The 15,671-nt window shown below is 49.8% G+C and overlaps 1 protein-coding gene across 2 annotated transcripts in view; it reads right to left on the minus strand.

Annotated features, from left to right (window-relative positions):
- Slc9a8 (solute carrier family 9, subfamily A (NHE8, cation proton antiporter 8), member 8) overlaps positions 1–15,671 on the minus strand; it is a gene marked incomplete in the record, with an annotated part of 75,300 nt that overhangs the window by 22,491 nt on the left and 37,138 nt on the right. For both annotated transcript variants that reach the window (XM_005392327.2, XM_013518263.1), the window contains 3 exon segments: positions 985–1,090; positions 3,663–3,801; positions 9,652–9,795. In XM_005392327.2, coding sequence (XP_005392384.2) covers positions 985–1,090; positions 3,663–3,801; positions 9,652–9,795 — 389 coding nt within the window.

Here is a 15,671-nt window from a genome sequence, read left to right on the forward strand (position 1 = left end):
TCTCACGGCCACCACTCACTATCTGTGCAGCCTTGAGCTAATGACTCGCCTTAGCCCCTCCCGGCCTACTCCATGGGGTGGTGGGAGTGTTCAGAAACTGAATGCAAACAGCAGCACATACTGCTCTGCCTCAAAAAACAAGGTAGAACAAAACAAAAAGTTAACACAGATTGACTGTGTCCGATACATCCCACCAAGATATCGTTACACTGTGGTCACACATTACCTGTCCCCCGCAACTAGCCCATCTATGTGGTTTCATGATGATCTGTCTGGGAGGAGCATAATGAGCGTTTATTCTTTTTGGTTTTTTTGAGATGGAGTCTCACTAAGTTGCCCAAGCTGGCTTTGAACTTGTAACTCTCCTACCTCAGCCTCTTGACTAGCTTTAAGTGTCAGATTTTTTTTTTTCTGTTTTTGGTTTTCCTGAGATAAGCCTGCTGGCTATGTAGTCCAGGCCAGCCTTGAATTTTCTGTGTAGCCCAGGCTTGCCTCAAATTCTATCCTCCTGCCTCAGCCTCCTGAGGGCTGGGATTGTAGTCATGTGCTGCCATGGCCAGCCTACACATCAGTTTTTGAGTCAGAACCACCACCTATGAGTAGCTGTTCCACCAACTCCTGCTAGGCCCTGGGCCAACGTCATCTCTATCAGCCTCAGATTTTCTCATCAGTAAAACAGAAATCTCTAGAGTACTTCCTTCCCACAGCCTACCTATTTATGAAGCAGCCTCACTGACGGGTGAGGACCAGTGACAGAAAGAAGAACTGTGACTGTGACACCAGTGTGACTATTTGGGACCCTAGATCCAGCCAGGTCGGAATTCACAGTATTATCCCTTGGGAACCAACAAATCCCTCTTCTAATCTAAGTCCTTCTGAGATGGGCCTCTGTCTCTCACGACTCAAAGTGACCTAACTGACAAAAGCTCTTTCACCAGGCAGAACGAGCCACTGTCACAGCACATCCAGACCTCCATCACTCACCTGACAGTGAGATGCCTTCTGCGAGCCCATATGGCAGATAGGCAAAAATGATCATCATGCCAAACTCCAAGGAGGGCGTCTTCCTCAAGTCAATGTGCTTTAACACGTAAACGGCAAGTGTCAAGGAAAACGATCTGGGGCACTCGATGGGAGATGCAGAGATGTCATGAAATTGCTGCTTTTCTCCCCCTCCCCTTTTTTTTGGTCTTCTTGAGACAGGGTCTCTCTATGCAGTTCAGGTTGGCCTTGAGCTCACTTTGTAACCCAGGCTGGTCTTGCACTCGGAACAATCCTCCTGTCTCAGCCTCCCAAGTGCTGGGATTACAGGCATGAGCCACCATGCCTGGCTGCCTTTCAAATATACAAACAAATACAAAAGATTTTGAACATTCCAAGGTTACAACTGAAAATTTACTATTAGGGAGTTTTTTTGTTTGTAAAGAGACTGCTGTTATAAAGAATCTAACAAAATGCTAAAGGATTCCTGAGACAAATGGTGGGGGGAAATTAAAATCAGCCTAAGTCAAGTCCTTTAAAAATGCTGGGCTGGGGATATAGCTCAGCAGCACGCCTGCCTAACAAACACGAGGTCATTAGTTTGATTCCCCGTACCAAAAAAAAAAAAAAAAAAAACCAGCCAGGCATGGTGGTGCACGCCTGTAATCCCAGCACTTGGGAGACTGAGGCAGGAGGATCGCTGAGAGTTTGCAACCAACCTGGGCTACAAAGTGAGCTCAAGGCCAGCCTGAACTGCATAGGAGACCCTGTCTCAAAAAGACAAAAAGAATAAATAAATTAAAAAAAATTGCTGACTACGGGTTATGGGTGAGGTCAGTAGTACAGCACTTGCCTAGCACACCCTGGAGTCCATCCCTAGTACTGAAGGGAAAACAAGAGCTGGTGCAGAAGACTGGGAATGTGCTGGCAATGCCAGGACTGCAGACACCCTAAGGATGACTCAAACTGCCACCACCTTCCAGGACACCAGAAGAGATCACCCAGGTCAGCTACCATCTTGCCTTGCAGGGACCCAATGTCCTACTGAAGAACTGTCACCCCTGTGACTTGTTGGGAACGGCTGGAGCTGGAAATTAGCCATATGTGTGGAGGCAGGACAGAGCCAGAGTGCCTCAAGCAGTGAAGCCACCTCAGTCTTGAGAAAAACATCCCTCCTGGACAATTTCAGTCCTCAGTTGCTAGGCAACACTGCCTCTCATGACACTAACTTTGAAAGGGTATAAATAAGTGCCCCTACTATTGTTGTTCAGTCTTCTTGCGCATCAGATAAGAAGCAACTTTGTCTGACCCCAGCTCTTGTCTCTTGTTTTTATTTTCCTCATACCTACCACCGCCCCGCCTCCCAGGGTACACCGAGAGACTGCTGAGGTCTTCTACAGTGACTGGCCATTCCCACACACAGGCCTGTGGGTGCAGAGTCTGTTACACTCAGACACTGCTCACAAAGCCCATACTAGAGCTCTGAGTCCCCATTTACTTGGCTTTGAGATAATACAGACTTTCTGAGAAAGATAAATACAGAGGAAAATACTGAACTGCAAAAAGTTTTCTGTTCTTTTCCATTCTGTCTATTGGTACAATATGAGGAGCTGTCAGCCAACTCAATAGAGCTTTTAACTTCTGGACAAAAGAGCTGATGGGGAAACTCAACAGAATGGGAGAAAAACACGCCTGTAGCCAGGCAAGTCTTTTCCAGCCATCTGTGAGACAAACTGCTCGGGGAGGAGGGCCAAGCGGCCTCCTCCCAGGGATGCAGCTCAGGCACACGAAGAAGTGGTCTGGTGCCTGCTCCTATTTTATTTTATTTTTTTGCTCCTATTTTAAACACGGTTTTCCCTTTGTTTTCGTACTAGGAATCAAACTCAGGACCTCACACTTGCCAGGCAGGCGCTGAAACACGATGAATTTTCAGTGGCAGTAAAGGTGTCATTGCCTTAATAAGCCTTTCCTTCTGTGGCTGGAAAAGCTCAAGGGTTGTTAAGCAATAAAATCTGCAAGTAACTTTGGTGGAGCTCACTCTGGAAGCCCCTTTTCCAATCCTTCCAGATAGTTGTTTTCAGTGGGGTAAAGATTTTGTTCAATTTCTCTTTCTTTCTTTCTTTCTTTCTTTTTTTTTTTTTTTTTTTTTTTTTTTTTTTTTTTTTTTTTTTGTCTTTTTGATACAGGGTTTTACTATGCAGTTCAGGCTGGCCTTGAGCTCACTTTGTAGCCCAGGCTGGCCTTGAACTTGCAGCGATCCTCCTGCATCGGCCTCCCAAGTGCTGGGATTACAGGTGTGGGCCACCACGCCTGGCCCCTCCAATTTATTTTCAAAGAAAAATTTATTTCTAGTTTTCTTACTATGCAAACAGACAGTGGAAAAGTCACATGCATATGGTGGTTGCCCTCTGGTAGTTGAGAAGCCCTCCAAGTCACACTTCACATTCAGCAGGACAGGTGCCTTTTAAGCTTTGAAAAGTGACATGCTACATTTCCTAAGCTCAATTTTAAAATCCCTAAGTTTAATTTATAGAGTGTTTCTCAAACCACAACTCAGCATAAAAATCTTCCTTTAAAGCAAACCTTAGGTTAAAATCGGCCCCCTAAGGGACAGGAAAAAGTAGCTGGGGAAGGATGTAATCAAGGGGCATCTCCTCCGCTTCATCACATTAAAAGGATATTAATGCAGAAATCAAGCCAGTCAGAGTGCCGAGCGCTGCAGAGCCAAAGAACATTTTGAGGAAGTAGCCAAGGGCTTGTAAAAATGTCTGCCACCCACTGACATCTGACATATTTTTTCTTGTTAAACCTTCAGCTGTGCTAGGAAATGGAAAACAGAAAAAAGTTAAAATGTTATAGACAAAGTTCTCAGGCATTAATTTAGGAAACGCTTATTTCATGTTTATTCACTCTTTCGTTCACTCTATCATTCAGTTAGTCAAATGTTTATTCACTCACTTACTTTGCCCCAGGTATTATGTTAGTTCCTGGGGCTCAGAGACGAGAGCAAAGTAGGTGTCGTCAAGGTGCTCCCCTGAGACTAAGGGGAGAAAAGGAGGACGAGAGCGAATGCCGGTCTGGGGGAAGGGCGAAGGGCTGCAGACACACAGATGGTCCACCTCAGACGGGGCGCAGTCCTGAGGGAACGCGGGAGGGAAGGCACCCCACACCCGGGAAAGCACACATGCACAACTGGGGAGACAGGGAGCCCAAGCACATGGTGCACGTCATGGGCGCGCGCACGGGTTCGTGTGGCTGAAACACGGAGCAGGATGGTAGGATGGCGGCTGGGCCTGGGATGGCACCGCGTTTCACCCTGAAGGCCAGGAGCCAGTGGGAAGTGCTTTCAGTACAGGGAGCCCAGGGTAAGGCTGGCACTGAAGCCCTGGCTGCAAGTCCAAGGGAAGCAGCACCAGGGGCTTTTGGTTAAGAGGGAGGCTTTGGGGGCATTAAGGAAGGAGAACCAAAAAAAGGAAGGAGAACATAGGGAACTTTCAGTGTAACGGAACGACCAACATGTCTGAAGCCATGAAACACAATTGCCTACTTTAGCCCCTGTGAAAAGCATCATGCCACGCACACACGAAGCTATCTGCTGGAAATCTCCTCCTCCTACTCAGTCCTCCAGACTCTCAGCTCCGTTCTCTCCTGTCCTTGCATCAGCTGCACCCCGCATCCGGTCCTCAGCTCTCAGCTGTGTCTGCCTCTCTCCCTCCCCCGCCTCTCTCCCCTACCCGGGCAGTGCCTGCCGACCTCACAGTGGTCACTTGTCCTGCTGCTGCACCAGGTCTGCATTCAGCAGCCGAGCGACCCCTTTACAATGCTCACCCGGCCAGTTCCCGGCCTGCTCCACACTCCTGGATAGTGTGTGATGGCCCAGGAGGAAGCCCAGGCTGAGCAGGACGGGGCTCCCTCACCTCCCCGACCTCATGCCCTCCCTACTCAGGGTGGACCCACTGTCACTGCCATCTCCCTGTGGGTCAACCCAGGGCCCAGCTAGCTCTCTCATCCGTCCCTTGACCAAGAGCAAGGGTCAGTGACACTCCCTCAGGACATCCAGCCCACACCCTCATGCAGGCAGCCCATGTGCAGGTCCTCACAGGCGGCCTTCTCCGCCACAGGTAAAAGCCGCAGCAAGTCATTCGACGAGGCCGGAGCCTCTGTCCATCCGGCTGGGATCTACGGCATGGCCCGGCACACTTCAGACACTCGTGTTTTCACTGAGGCCGCCAATAAAACCAAGAACTGTTAACAGCAGTACTCAGCTTCATCATTTCATTTCTGCTCTTTGTTTCTTTTGTGAGACAGGATCTCATTACGCAGTCTGGCACGGAAGGGTGGCACTGAATCAACTATGCAGCCCAGCCTGGCATCAAATCATGGCCATCCTCCTGCCTCGGTCTTCTGAGTGCTGGGACCACAAGTGTGTGCCACTGTGCCCAGCTTTCCTCGTTTCATTTTCAAGCAGAATTATCTCTGACAGGCTGGGCGTGACGGAGTTCCCAGCCCAGGCTATAAAAGTTAGTTGAAGGGCAGCCTGAATTGCATAGCAAAACCCTGTCTCAAAAAGACAAAAAAAAAAGACTCTCTGACAAAAGGGAAGCTTGGGCAAAGACCTGAGGAAGCCTTTTCTGGAGAGGCATAGCTAAGAATAACATAACATAGGTTCTCAGAAGTCTTACGAGAAAGAAATCTGCCTTTCCTCACACAAGTTTTCTAGCCTCTCCTGAACACACCATCTCCCCCTGGTCCTTTGTTTCTCTGTGGATCACAGGTTAACAGCTCATCCTGGGGACTATGGGAGTCTACACGGCTCTCCTTGGAGAAGGACTCTGGAAGGCCACTGTCACCTACAGGCTGCCCCAGGGAACAGCAGACCACACGTGTGTGGCGTGCAGCTGCTGCTCTCGCCACTACCAGCTAAACACAGGGTGCTTTTGCTGTTTTCTTTTTATACTGAGGGAGCCAGAGCCCAAAGAGACTAACTCATCTTAACAGCAGGTCCAGGAAGGCCAATGGGTTCGGAACTCCAGGTCAAGAAAGCACATTTGGGCTCTTCCTGATCTGGCAATCCTTTGTTTCTTTTCTTTTTTCTTTCTTGTCTTTTTGAGACAGGGTCTTGCTATGCAGCTCAGGCTGGCCTTGAGCTCACTTTGTAGCCTAGGCTGGTCTCCAACTTATGATGATCCTCCTGTCTCAGCCTCCTGAGTGCTGGGATTACACGTGTGTGCCACCATGCCTGGCTACTCTTTTCTTTTTTAAATTTTCTCTTTTTTGTTTTGTTTTGTTATTTTTTTCTTTTCTACACGTTACTTCTTACAGTTAAGCATCTCCTGTCTTAAGGTGCACAGGACAATGCTGCTTCAGGATCCATTCTGCACTCTCAAGTAGCCGCAGGAGAAAATGTAAAGTTTCCTCTACTGCAATTGGTATGGGAATAAATTGTCACTATAACAGACTGAAACTCAAAATGATTTAAAATGAATAAAGGAACAGACAATACTTTCCTTTCTGGTAGTACTTAGGAAGGAAACAGCACTTAAAATGTGGTTATTTGTTCTGTTTCTGAGTTGCAAAGATGAAAGTGTCAGATCACTTTGGAAACAATATTCCTCTTAACTATGACATGTGACTCCACCCCTAGCCAAGGAACGAAGACAACAGCTCACAGCCGCCGGAGTTCTGGTGGTACCAACAGAAAAGAGGCCAGGTCTGCCACACCTGTCCCCCGGCTTCTGTCGGAATGCGTGCCCTGCTCGCCCAGGCCTGGTGCACAGACAGCTGCACTGAAAAGCCTTCCTGGAATCCTGCAGTCACCGGTGCCTCTTGTTTACTTCCCTACAAGCAGCTCTCACCTACCGTGGACCAAGTTCCTGAGTCCCCCTGGTCTTTGCGCAGCAGCTGACAGAGGGCCCTGTCCGAGACAGAGACAACCGAGCAGCTGCTCGCACACTGCAGCCAGTGAGTGAGGCGACCTCTGAGCCAGTCTGTACCTCCCCAGGGCCCGGCAGAGCGGGGAGGAGGTGGTGGGAATGCCAGGTGCATGCTGTCCACAAAGCCAGCTGCGGGAACAGTCAGTACAGGTGGTCTTGGCCTCAAGAACCTTTGTCTCCACACAACGATGCCATCATTTCTCATTTTTTCAAATACCCCCTGTTCTTTGGCCTTTTTGCATCAGCAAGACCTGGGGAAGTTCACAAAAGGCCCTACCTCTGACAGATTTTTTCTTTAAATAAATCAGAGACAAAGCGGTTGAGTTTAGCTCTTAATGTATAAAAATAACTCAGGATGCCACCTCCAAGTTGGGCAAAATTCCTTAGCACAAATGTTCCATATACATACCAGGGTATGAAATAAAAGTAAAAACCGGAGAACTAAGCAGCTTTCAGAACAGATCGTAGGTAAGAAAAAATATTGCCATCTGATTTTTTAAAGGTCTTACAGCATGATGTATGGTAATTTCCTAACAAAGCTACAGAAATCTGTGCCAAGACAAATGTGGAAAAGCCAGTGAGAGAATGTGTCACATCATAGTAAATCTAAAGAAAGCAACACTCTATGGCCAGTAAGATAATGTTATAAAAGATTATTTATTTTGTTTTGTTTTGGTTTTTAAGGTAAGGTCTCACTATGTAGCTCAGGATGGCTTCAAATTCTCTATGTAGCCCAGACTAGCCTTAGAATCCTTCTGCCTCAGCCTCCCAAGTGTTAGGATAACAGGTATATGCCACCAAGCCCAGCTGAGGATTATTTTATTAACTCTGTTCAATGGGAAATTTTTATTATTTGAGATATAAGCTCATTTAAGTAAAATATATGTATATTTACCTCAAGTTGTTAACCATAATTATCCCTATGTAGTAAGGATGTATATAGCTTTTTTTTTTCTTTTTTGTTTGTGGTTTTCTAAATTTTGTGTGAAGCATACACATTATTACCCTTAGTTTTGTTTTGTATTGTTTTGTTTTTTTGGGTACTGGGGAATCAAACTCAGAACCTTGTGCTTGCCAGGCAGGTGCTTATGGCACTGAGCTATATGCCCAGCCCCACATTATTACCTTTAAAAGAACAAAATACTCTAAAATTCAGTTTCTTTTTAAAAAACTAAAAAAAAAAAAAAAAAAGACTAGTGAGTACCTTTTGCAATTAAGCAATACTCGGTAAGCTCTGCCTGCAAAGGTAGGAAAACTAGGCCAAAATGGCAGAAATTACTGGAGGCAGGGCTGGGGAAAGACAGGGTTGCATATTTCACATAGTGTCACATTTAACCACCAATTCTTCAGTCCTAGGCTGAGGCCTTCTTAGCCTCACTTTATAGCTGAGGAACCAGGAGCTCCCAGAGGGACTGGTCCAGAAACACATAGCCAGTTGGAACCAATAGGACCTGAATCCGGGGTCCTGACTTCAAAACCCAGGCTTGGCCTAGGGATGTAGCTCAGTGGGAAAGCAGCTCCCTAGCATGTGTAAGGCCCTAGCTCTGTGCCCTAGTACCAACAAAAACAAAACAAGCCAGGTGTGGGGGCGCACGCCTGTAATCCCAGCACTTGGGAGGCTGAGGCATGAGGATCACGGTGAGTTTGAGACCAGCCTGGGCTACAAAGTGAGCTCAAGGCAGCCTGAACTGCACAGAGAGACCCTGTCTCAAAAAGACAAAAAAAAAAACCAAACCAAACCAAACCAAACCAAACCAAACCAAACCCCTTGGCTCATTCCACTACAGAACACCATTTTATTCCAACATAAGAATACCGATAGGGCTGGGGATATAGCTCAGCAGCACAGCACCTGCCTGGGAAGTGCAAGGTTATGAGTTCCATTCCAGGTACCAGAAAAAAAAAAAATTAGGGAGCTGGGGATTTAGCTCAGCGGCACAGCACCTGCCTGGCAAGTGCAAGGTCGTGAGTTCAATTCCTGGTACCGGAAAAAAAAAAAATCCACCAAAAAAAAAAAAAAAAAAGAGAATTCTGACATTTGGCTTTAATTTCTCAGACCCCAACAGATAAGGCAGTAATGCCAGGGAACATCTGAACAAGACCTGCCATTTCCAAAGCGGCTTTAACGTGCTTGCTTCGGCAGCACATACACCCAAGTGGCTTTTACACAACCGCATCTTGCAGCAAGACACCTAGTGTACAGCTGTGAAGGTGAAGACACCATGCCAGAGCGAGGGGGTGGGAGAGTAGGCTCTGTTGCTTTTTTGTTTGCACGGTGGATGGAGCCTAGGGCCTTGCACATGCACGGCAAGCACTTTAGCACCGAGCTACGCCCCACTCCCATGCTTCTTGCTTCCGTCTCCAACAACGCTGCCCACTGCTGATCCCGGACTGGCTGTTATCACCACCTGGGTGACGCCCTAAGATGGAAGGTCTGCGACAACCCAGGCCAGCTGAATGAGAGGCCAGGAGGGCGTGGCCCGCAAAGGTCACATCTATTAGCTCTCTCTGTGATGCTGATGGGAGGCTGGACTCAGAAGCCACACCAAGAGGGAGGTTAGAACGGTGGGCTCTGCTCTCCTAACCACCTGGACCCTGACGTGTACCTGCGGTGCAGGATGGCTTGTCAGGGCTGTTGGAGATGGAGAAAGGCAGCAGGTGAGCCGATCGCCCAGGGCACAGGCCGCTGGATGGGAAGCTGTGTGGAACGGCATCCTGCCATGCCGCACACACTTACTTGGTTAGAACAATGGAGACGGCGTCGTTGAGAATACTTTCTCCGAAGACCAGCATGTTGAGCACGGGGTCCACGTGCAGTGCGTTGAAGATAGCGATAGTGGCCACCGGGTCGACAGCAGATATCAGGGAGCCAAAGGCAAAGCTAGGAGAGAGAAGGAAGGGCAGGCTCTGTGAGGCACATCACTCGGTCCACACGCCACAGCATCAGCCAACAACCGCAGTGCACACAACACAAGGGCACAAGCGCGACAGGAGACAGGCGTCTGCCGCACGCATCTGCCGATGGACCCTGCGCGTGGGGCAGGACAGGCAACCCTGGAAGAAGGGCTAGAAGTGGCCAGATTCCACCTGGCTTGGTCCCACCCAGCGATGCGTGAGGCTTCTGCTTCAATGTGTGGCACACTGCCCAGCCCTGCTAGTCAGAGCAGCCAGAGGCCAGTAGCCCGTGAGCTGCTGGGTCTGACCTCTGCTCTGCCCCACGCCACCAGGCTGTCTGAATGCCATCGGGACCAGCACCAGCCTCCACTCTGATTTGTAACATCTAAGAAAGTGGCAGGGCCAGGGATATAGCTCAGTGGCATAAGCGCTTGCCTGGCAAGTCTGAGGTCAGGAGTTCAATTCCTGGTACCAAAAAACAACAATAACAACAATAACAACAAAAAAACCAAAGTGGTAACAGCCACCACAACTCCAGATGCAGTCTGGGTGGCGGACATCGCGCTGGCTTCAGGTCTCGCAGACAGTGCCCAGCACGATGCCGTCACCTCCAACAAATGTTCACCAACCGCCTCCTCTGCTTCATCCCAACAGCAAGCGCTTCTGCGGTGCTCGCCGCATCCTAGGCCCTGCCCTAGCCTCTTTCAGGGCCTCAGCCCTCCACACGGCAGACACCGAGCCCGCCCTGCTGCTGACAGAGGGCGGACGGACAGGAGGCCGAACAGTGCAGAGCCAGCTCAAATGCGGCCCAGTCGCTCACTAGGGTGGGGGCAACAACACAGAAACTAAGCCAGATTTAGAGAATGGCCAGTGTGTCTCGGGAAGTAAATGGTGACACCCGAAAGAGGGGCCCGGCAGAGGAGACAGGCCCAGGTCCCCCGTGACACCTCACGGGCCACAGGGAGGGTCTGGATGATTTCTTCCCTGGTGCTTGCTGACTCCCTCAGTGTACCTGCAGGCCTTCTTGTCCTCAGCGGCTCTGAGGGCCCTTACTGGCTGAGCAGAAGGGCTAGGCCTGTCCCCTTCCTCCATGTGGGACAAAACGTGCAGCCTGAGGGCGCAGCGCTACACTGTGGTCACCAGCCAGAGACTGTCACCAAGCGTGCAGTCTGCCAGGGCAGTGACACTGGGCGTGGGGCAGGGAGTTTGGTGCCTCCGCCCCAGCAACCCTGGCAGAGGGGTGCCGACGGGAGGAAACGCCCAGCTGCCTTGCCGATGACACATCCCTTGACGCACTGCCTGGGGTGTCCATGCCAGCTGCCTGAGACTGACGCGTCAAGATTCATCCAGGAGGGCCTCTGCATCCCAGAGGGCCAGGCCCACACGGCGGCCTCTGCTCAGACCTCGTCCCCACACCTGGCCATACTCACAGGGGCGACCTCCAGCCCGTGCGCTCATCACAGGCGTGTCCCAGCACCGGTGCTGAGCACAGCCCAGACGCTTGCGGAGGGGAAGAGGGAGGGCAGGAAGGAGACACAGAGGAGAGGCGGCTCCTCCCAATGCAGCACAGCGTGGCCTCCTCTTTATTCTCAGCCCCTGGCTCACAGCAACACCGTAAGGCGTGAGGGGAGGAGGCCAGCGAAACGCCTGCCTTGAAGGAGGCAGAGGCCACGGCGGGCCACGTGGAGCTGACTGAGTGCGGCTCAGCGGGCCTCTCCCTCTGTTCCCAAGGAGCACATGCAGCAGGGCGGAGAGCCCATGCTCCCCGTGTTCAGCACCCACACCCCGTCTGGGTGAGCACACCCCCGCCTTCCTTTGGGGAGCCATCCTGCCACTCCCTTTCCTTGGGGTCACGTGGGGCTCTGGGTCCTGGCATGGGGCCGAGGCCTGGGCACTAGGGCAGCCCCTGCGTTTTACCAGGCCCTGAGGAACAGGCTGGCCTCTTAGGAGGAGTGGCCAAGGGATGCCGTGAGCCTGGCCAGCAGCGCTGCCACGGGGGGGACAGTGTGCCAGGCCCTTGAGGGTGTCACACCAGAAGCCATCTCCCTGGGGACCCTTCAGTCCTACAAGCCAGTGAAGTTGCTTTCTATCCCTAAGTTCATCTGTGTCAGGTCTGAGCGGCACTACCGTGGCCCGGCTGATGCACTGCGTCAGCGTCACTGTGGGAGCCACAGAGAACTGAGGAGTGGACAGAGGGAAAGCGGGCACCAAAGCGAACACGGCAACCCGTCCAGGCAGTGGCTGGGTGGGCGCTCCCTGTGCGGCCTCACTTTTCTGCCTCCAGACTTTCCATAACAAAGGCTGGGGAAATGCTTTGCATAAAGCACGCAACACATTTCGCTCTGGCTGGGCACCTAACCTGCGTAAAGCGGTTGTGAGAGGAAACTGACAAAGCAGAAACATGAAGCCTGCGTTTCCAAACGGCCTGGGGCTCAGGGCCACTCAGCATGGTCGCAGTGCTTCCACGTCAAGCCTCCGCCACCAAGGGCAGGAGTGACAGGTGCAAGTTATTATTATTATTTTTGTCTTTCTGAGACGGGGTCTCACCATGCAGTTCAGGCTGGCCTTGAGCTCACTTTGCAGCCCAGGCTGGCCTTGAACTTGCAACAATCCTCCTACCTCAGTCTCAAAGTGCTAGGATCACAGGCGTGCGCTAGGACAAGTGCAAATTTAAAGCATGCTTTCTTTATTCTGTCCCCTCAAAACTTAGCAACATCAACAACATGAGAAGGGACAGACCACGCCAGTGAAATAAACCAGGGGTTCATGGGAAATCTGTCTCCAGCAGAAAGATCACCAAACCAAAACTGTGCCACGAGGCCGTGTTTGTGTTTTCCACAGTGCAGAGGCTGCAGCAAGGGCTCTGTGGGCCTCGTGGGCCTCGTCTTTAGCCTGTGTGGTGTTTCTGACAAGTGGTGTAAGTCGTTCACTTTTAAAAATGGGAACAGACTTCCTGGCAACATCCAGAAAACTGGGCTTTTAAAAAACTTGTGTAACGGGACTCAGGGTAGCTCACAGGAGAGGTCTGCATGAGGCGCTGGGCTCCACCCCCAGCATCACACGTCACAATCTTTGAAACACACTGCAAGGAAGGGCTGAGGAGCGCTGTCCCCTCCGGGCACGTGTTCCCCTATGGCCACTGGCCTGCCTCCACCACATCGGCAGGTCCCTCTGTGAGGGAACAGTCTCTTTCTAGCAGCAAGGGAGCCCCTGCCTGCTACCTGGCCTGCACCCAGCTTGTCCACAGGAGTCTTCACTCCCCTCCACCCCAACTCCCCAACACCCCAACCACTGCTTCAGTTCAATCTCACGAGCAGGTGTCCAGCACCACCTGCGTCTCTGGCTGGCCGGCCCACCCCAAACAGGGCAAAAGTCTGAGCGCTGTGACACCTTCCTTCATGTCAATGGGGTTCAAGGCTTTTTTTTTAACTTGCAAAATATCTAAGAAACACAGGGCATCAGTTGTGCTTTATTTCTAGTTTCTATGGGACAGGAATAAGACTCTGGCTATTTGCTTACATCTAAAAACTTTTTTCCTACAAGAGTTCCAAACTAAGTCCTGGGCAGGGCTGAGGGAGGATGAGAATGGAATGAGACTATTATCAGAAACATATTTCTGAGAAAAGGGTTTGAAGATTTTAGTTCCAAGGAGCTAGGTTGATGCTAGACCGTGAGCCCTGACTGCCCCCGGGAGGGGCCTGGGTCTATATACCTGGCCCCACCCACCACCCCCAAACATGCTGCAAGTGACAGAGAGGCTGCGTGCAGTTGGGACTTGGTGGGGGCTGCACTCGGCCTGGGCGCTTGTTCAGCTCTAGATCCGGTACTTTCTGAGACAGCCACCTCGGCTGCCTTCTTTTTGGGGAGGTTTACAGGTTTCGTTACGTAGCCTATGCTGGCCTCAAACTCGTGACCCTTCTGCTTCCAAAGTAACAGACTGACCTGGCATGGTGACACCCACCTGTAATCCCAGCACTTGAGAGGCTGAGATAGGAGGATCACGATGAGTTCGAGGCCAGCCTGGGCTACATAGCAAGACTCTGTCTCAAAAAAAAAAGAAAGCCAAAGTAACTGGGATTACAAGCCAGTCCACCATGCCCCCTTGCTTCTTACTAAATAGATTAAGAAAATTCCCAAGCCAGGTGTGACGGCACACGCATCTATAATCCCAGCTACTTGGAAGGCCAAGGTAGGAGAATCACAAGATGCCAGCCTGGGCAATTTAGCAAGACCCTATCTCAATAAAATACAACAGTGGGCATGGTGGCACACACCTGTAACCCCAGCACTCGCCTATAAACTCAACACCTGGGAGGCTGGGGCAGGAGGATTGCAGTGAGTTCGAGGCCAGCCTTGACTACAGAGCAAGATCCTGTCTCAAAAAACAAACCAACAAAAAGACATGGGCTGGGAATATACTTCAGTGGCACAAGTGCCTGCCTGGCAAGTACAAGGTCCTGAGTTCATTCCTGGTACCTAAACCAAACAAATAAAATGAAACAAAACAAAGGGATATAGCTCAGTGGTACAGTGCCCTTGGGCTTGATCCCCATACTACAAAAAGAAAGCACAATTCCTGGATAGGCTCCCAGACAGCACTCTCTGCCCAGTGTGCACCAGCACAGCTTTGGACCGAGAGGACTTCAACACAGGGCCCAGGGCCCTTGCACTGCCTGCTTCTCCCTCCCCAGCCCCACTCCAGCCCTGCCTGGAAACTGAGAGTGAAGAGTCCCACCGCATTCTCACCTCCAGCTGTAATCTATCAGGAAGACACTCTTTCATTACAGCGACAGGAAAAAGCTTGGAAATTAGCTGAAGCTGGTTTTTTTTTTTTTTTTTTTTTTAGAGAGGGTCTCACTATATATTTTTTATTTATTTTTTTGAGAGAGGATCTCACTATATAATTTAGGCTGGCACTGAATAAACTACGTAGTCCAGGTTGGCCTCAAACTTGTGGCAATCCTCCTGCCTCAGCCTCTAGAGTGCTGGAATTACAGGTGTGCACTACTACCCCTGGCCAAGGATAATTCTTTTTTTTGGTTGTTTAGTCAAATATTCTTTTTTGTTTTGTTTTGTTTTGGTTTTTCTCCGGTACCGGGAACCGAACTCACGACCTTGCGCATGCCAAGCAGGCGCTTTTGCCGCTGAGCTAAATCCCCAGCCCTTTTTTGGTTGTTGTATTGCATGTTGTTATCTTCAAAGTAGTTATTCAGATTACCAGATGCAGGCATGCAAAATTGATCTAAAAATTAAGCATTAAATGTTCCTTTCAAGAAGCCAATAGGAATTAGTAGCACAATTATCTTAGCTATCTTGTGTGTGTGTGTATGTATATATATATATTTTTTTTTTTCCCTCCCTTCCTTCTTTCTTTCTTTCCCCTTTCCCTCATCCCAGTTGTTTTCCTTTTGAACAGTTTCTTTCCCTGTCATAGTATCTATTGCACCTTTCCGATTTTACTTACTCTTCCAGGTTCTTACACTAGGGAAACAGTACAATGTTTATACATGCAGGTCTGATTTATTTCACTTATGAATATGGTCTCTAGTTGCATCCATTTACCTATAAAAGCCTCGAGTTTATCTTTGTACCTGAGTAATACTCCATTGTATAAAAATACCACATCTTTTTTATCCATTCCTCACTTGATGGGCATTTGGGTTGTTTCCAAGATCTAGCTATTACAAATTATACTGCTATAAATATGGGTGCACATATATTACTGTGGTATGATGTTTTCAATTCTTCTGGAAAAATTTCCAGAAGGGGCCAAGGATAATTCTTAATAATAATAAAAGGCTAGGGTTGGGGATATAGCTCAGCGGTACAGCGCCTACCTGGCAAGCACAAGGTCCTGAGTTC

This window comes from Chinchilla lanigera, unplaced genomic scaffold (genome assembly GCF_000276665.1).
Source record: "Chinchilla lanigera isolate Chin_1 unplaced genomic scaffold, ChiLan1.0 scaffold00044, whole genome shotgun sequence".
NCBI lineage: Eukaryota > Metazoa > Chordata > Mammalia > Rodentia > Chinchillidae > Chinchilla > Chinchilla lanigera.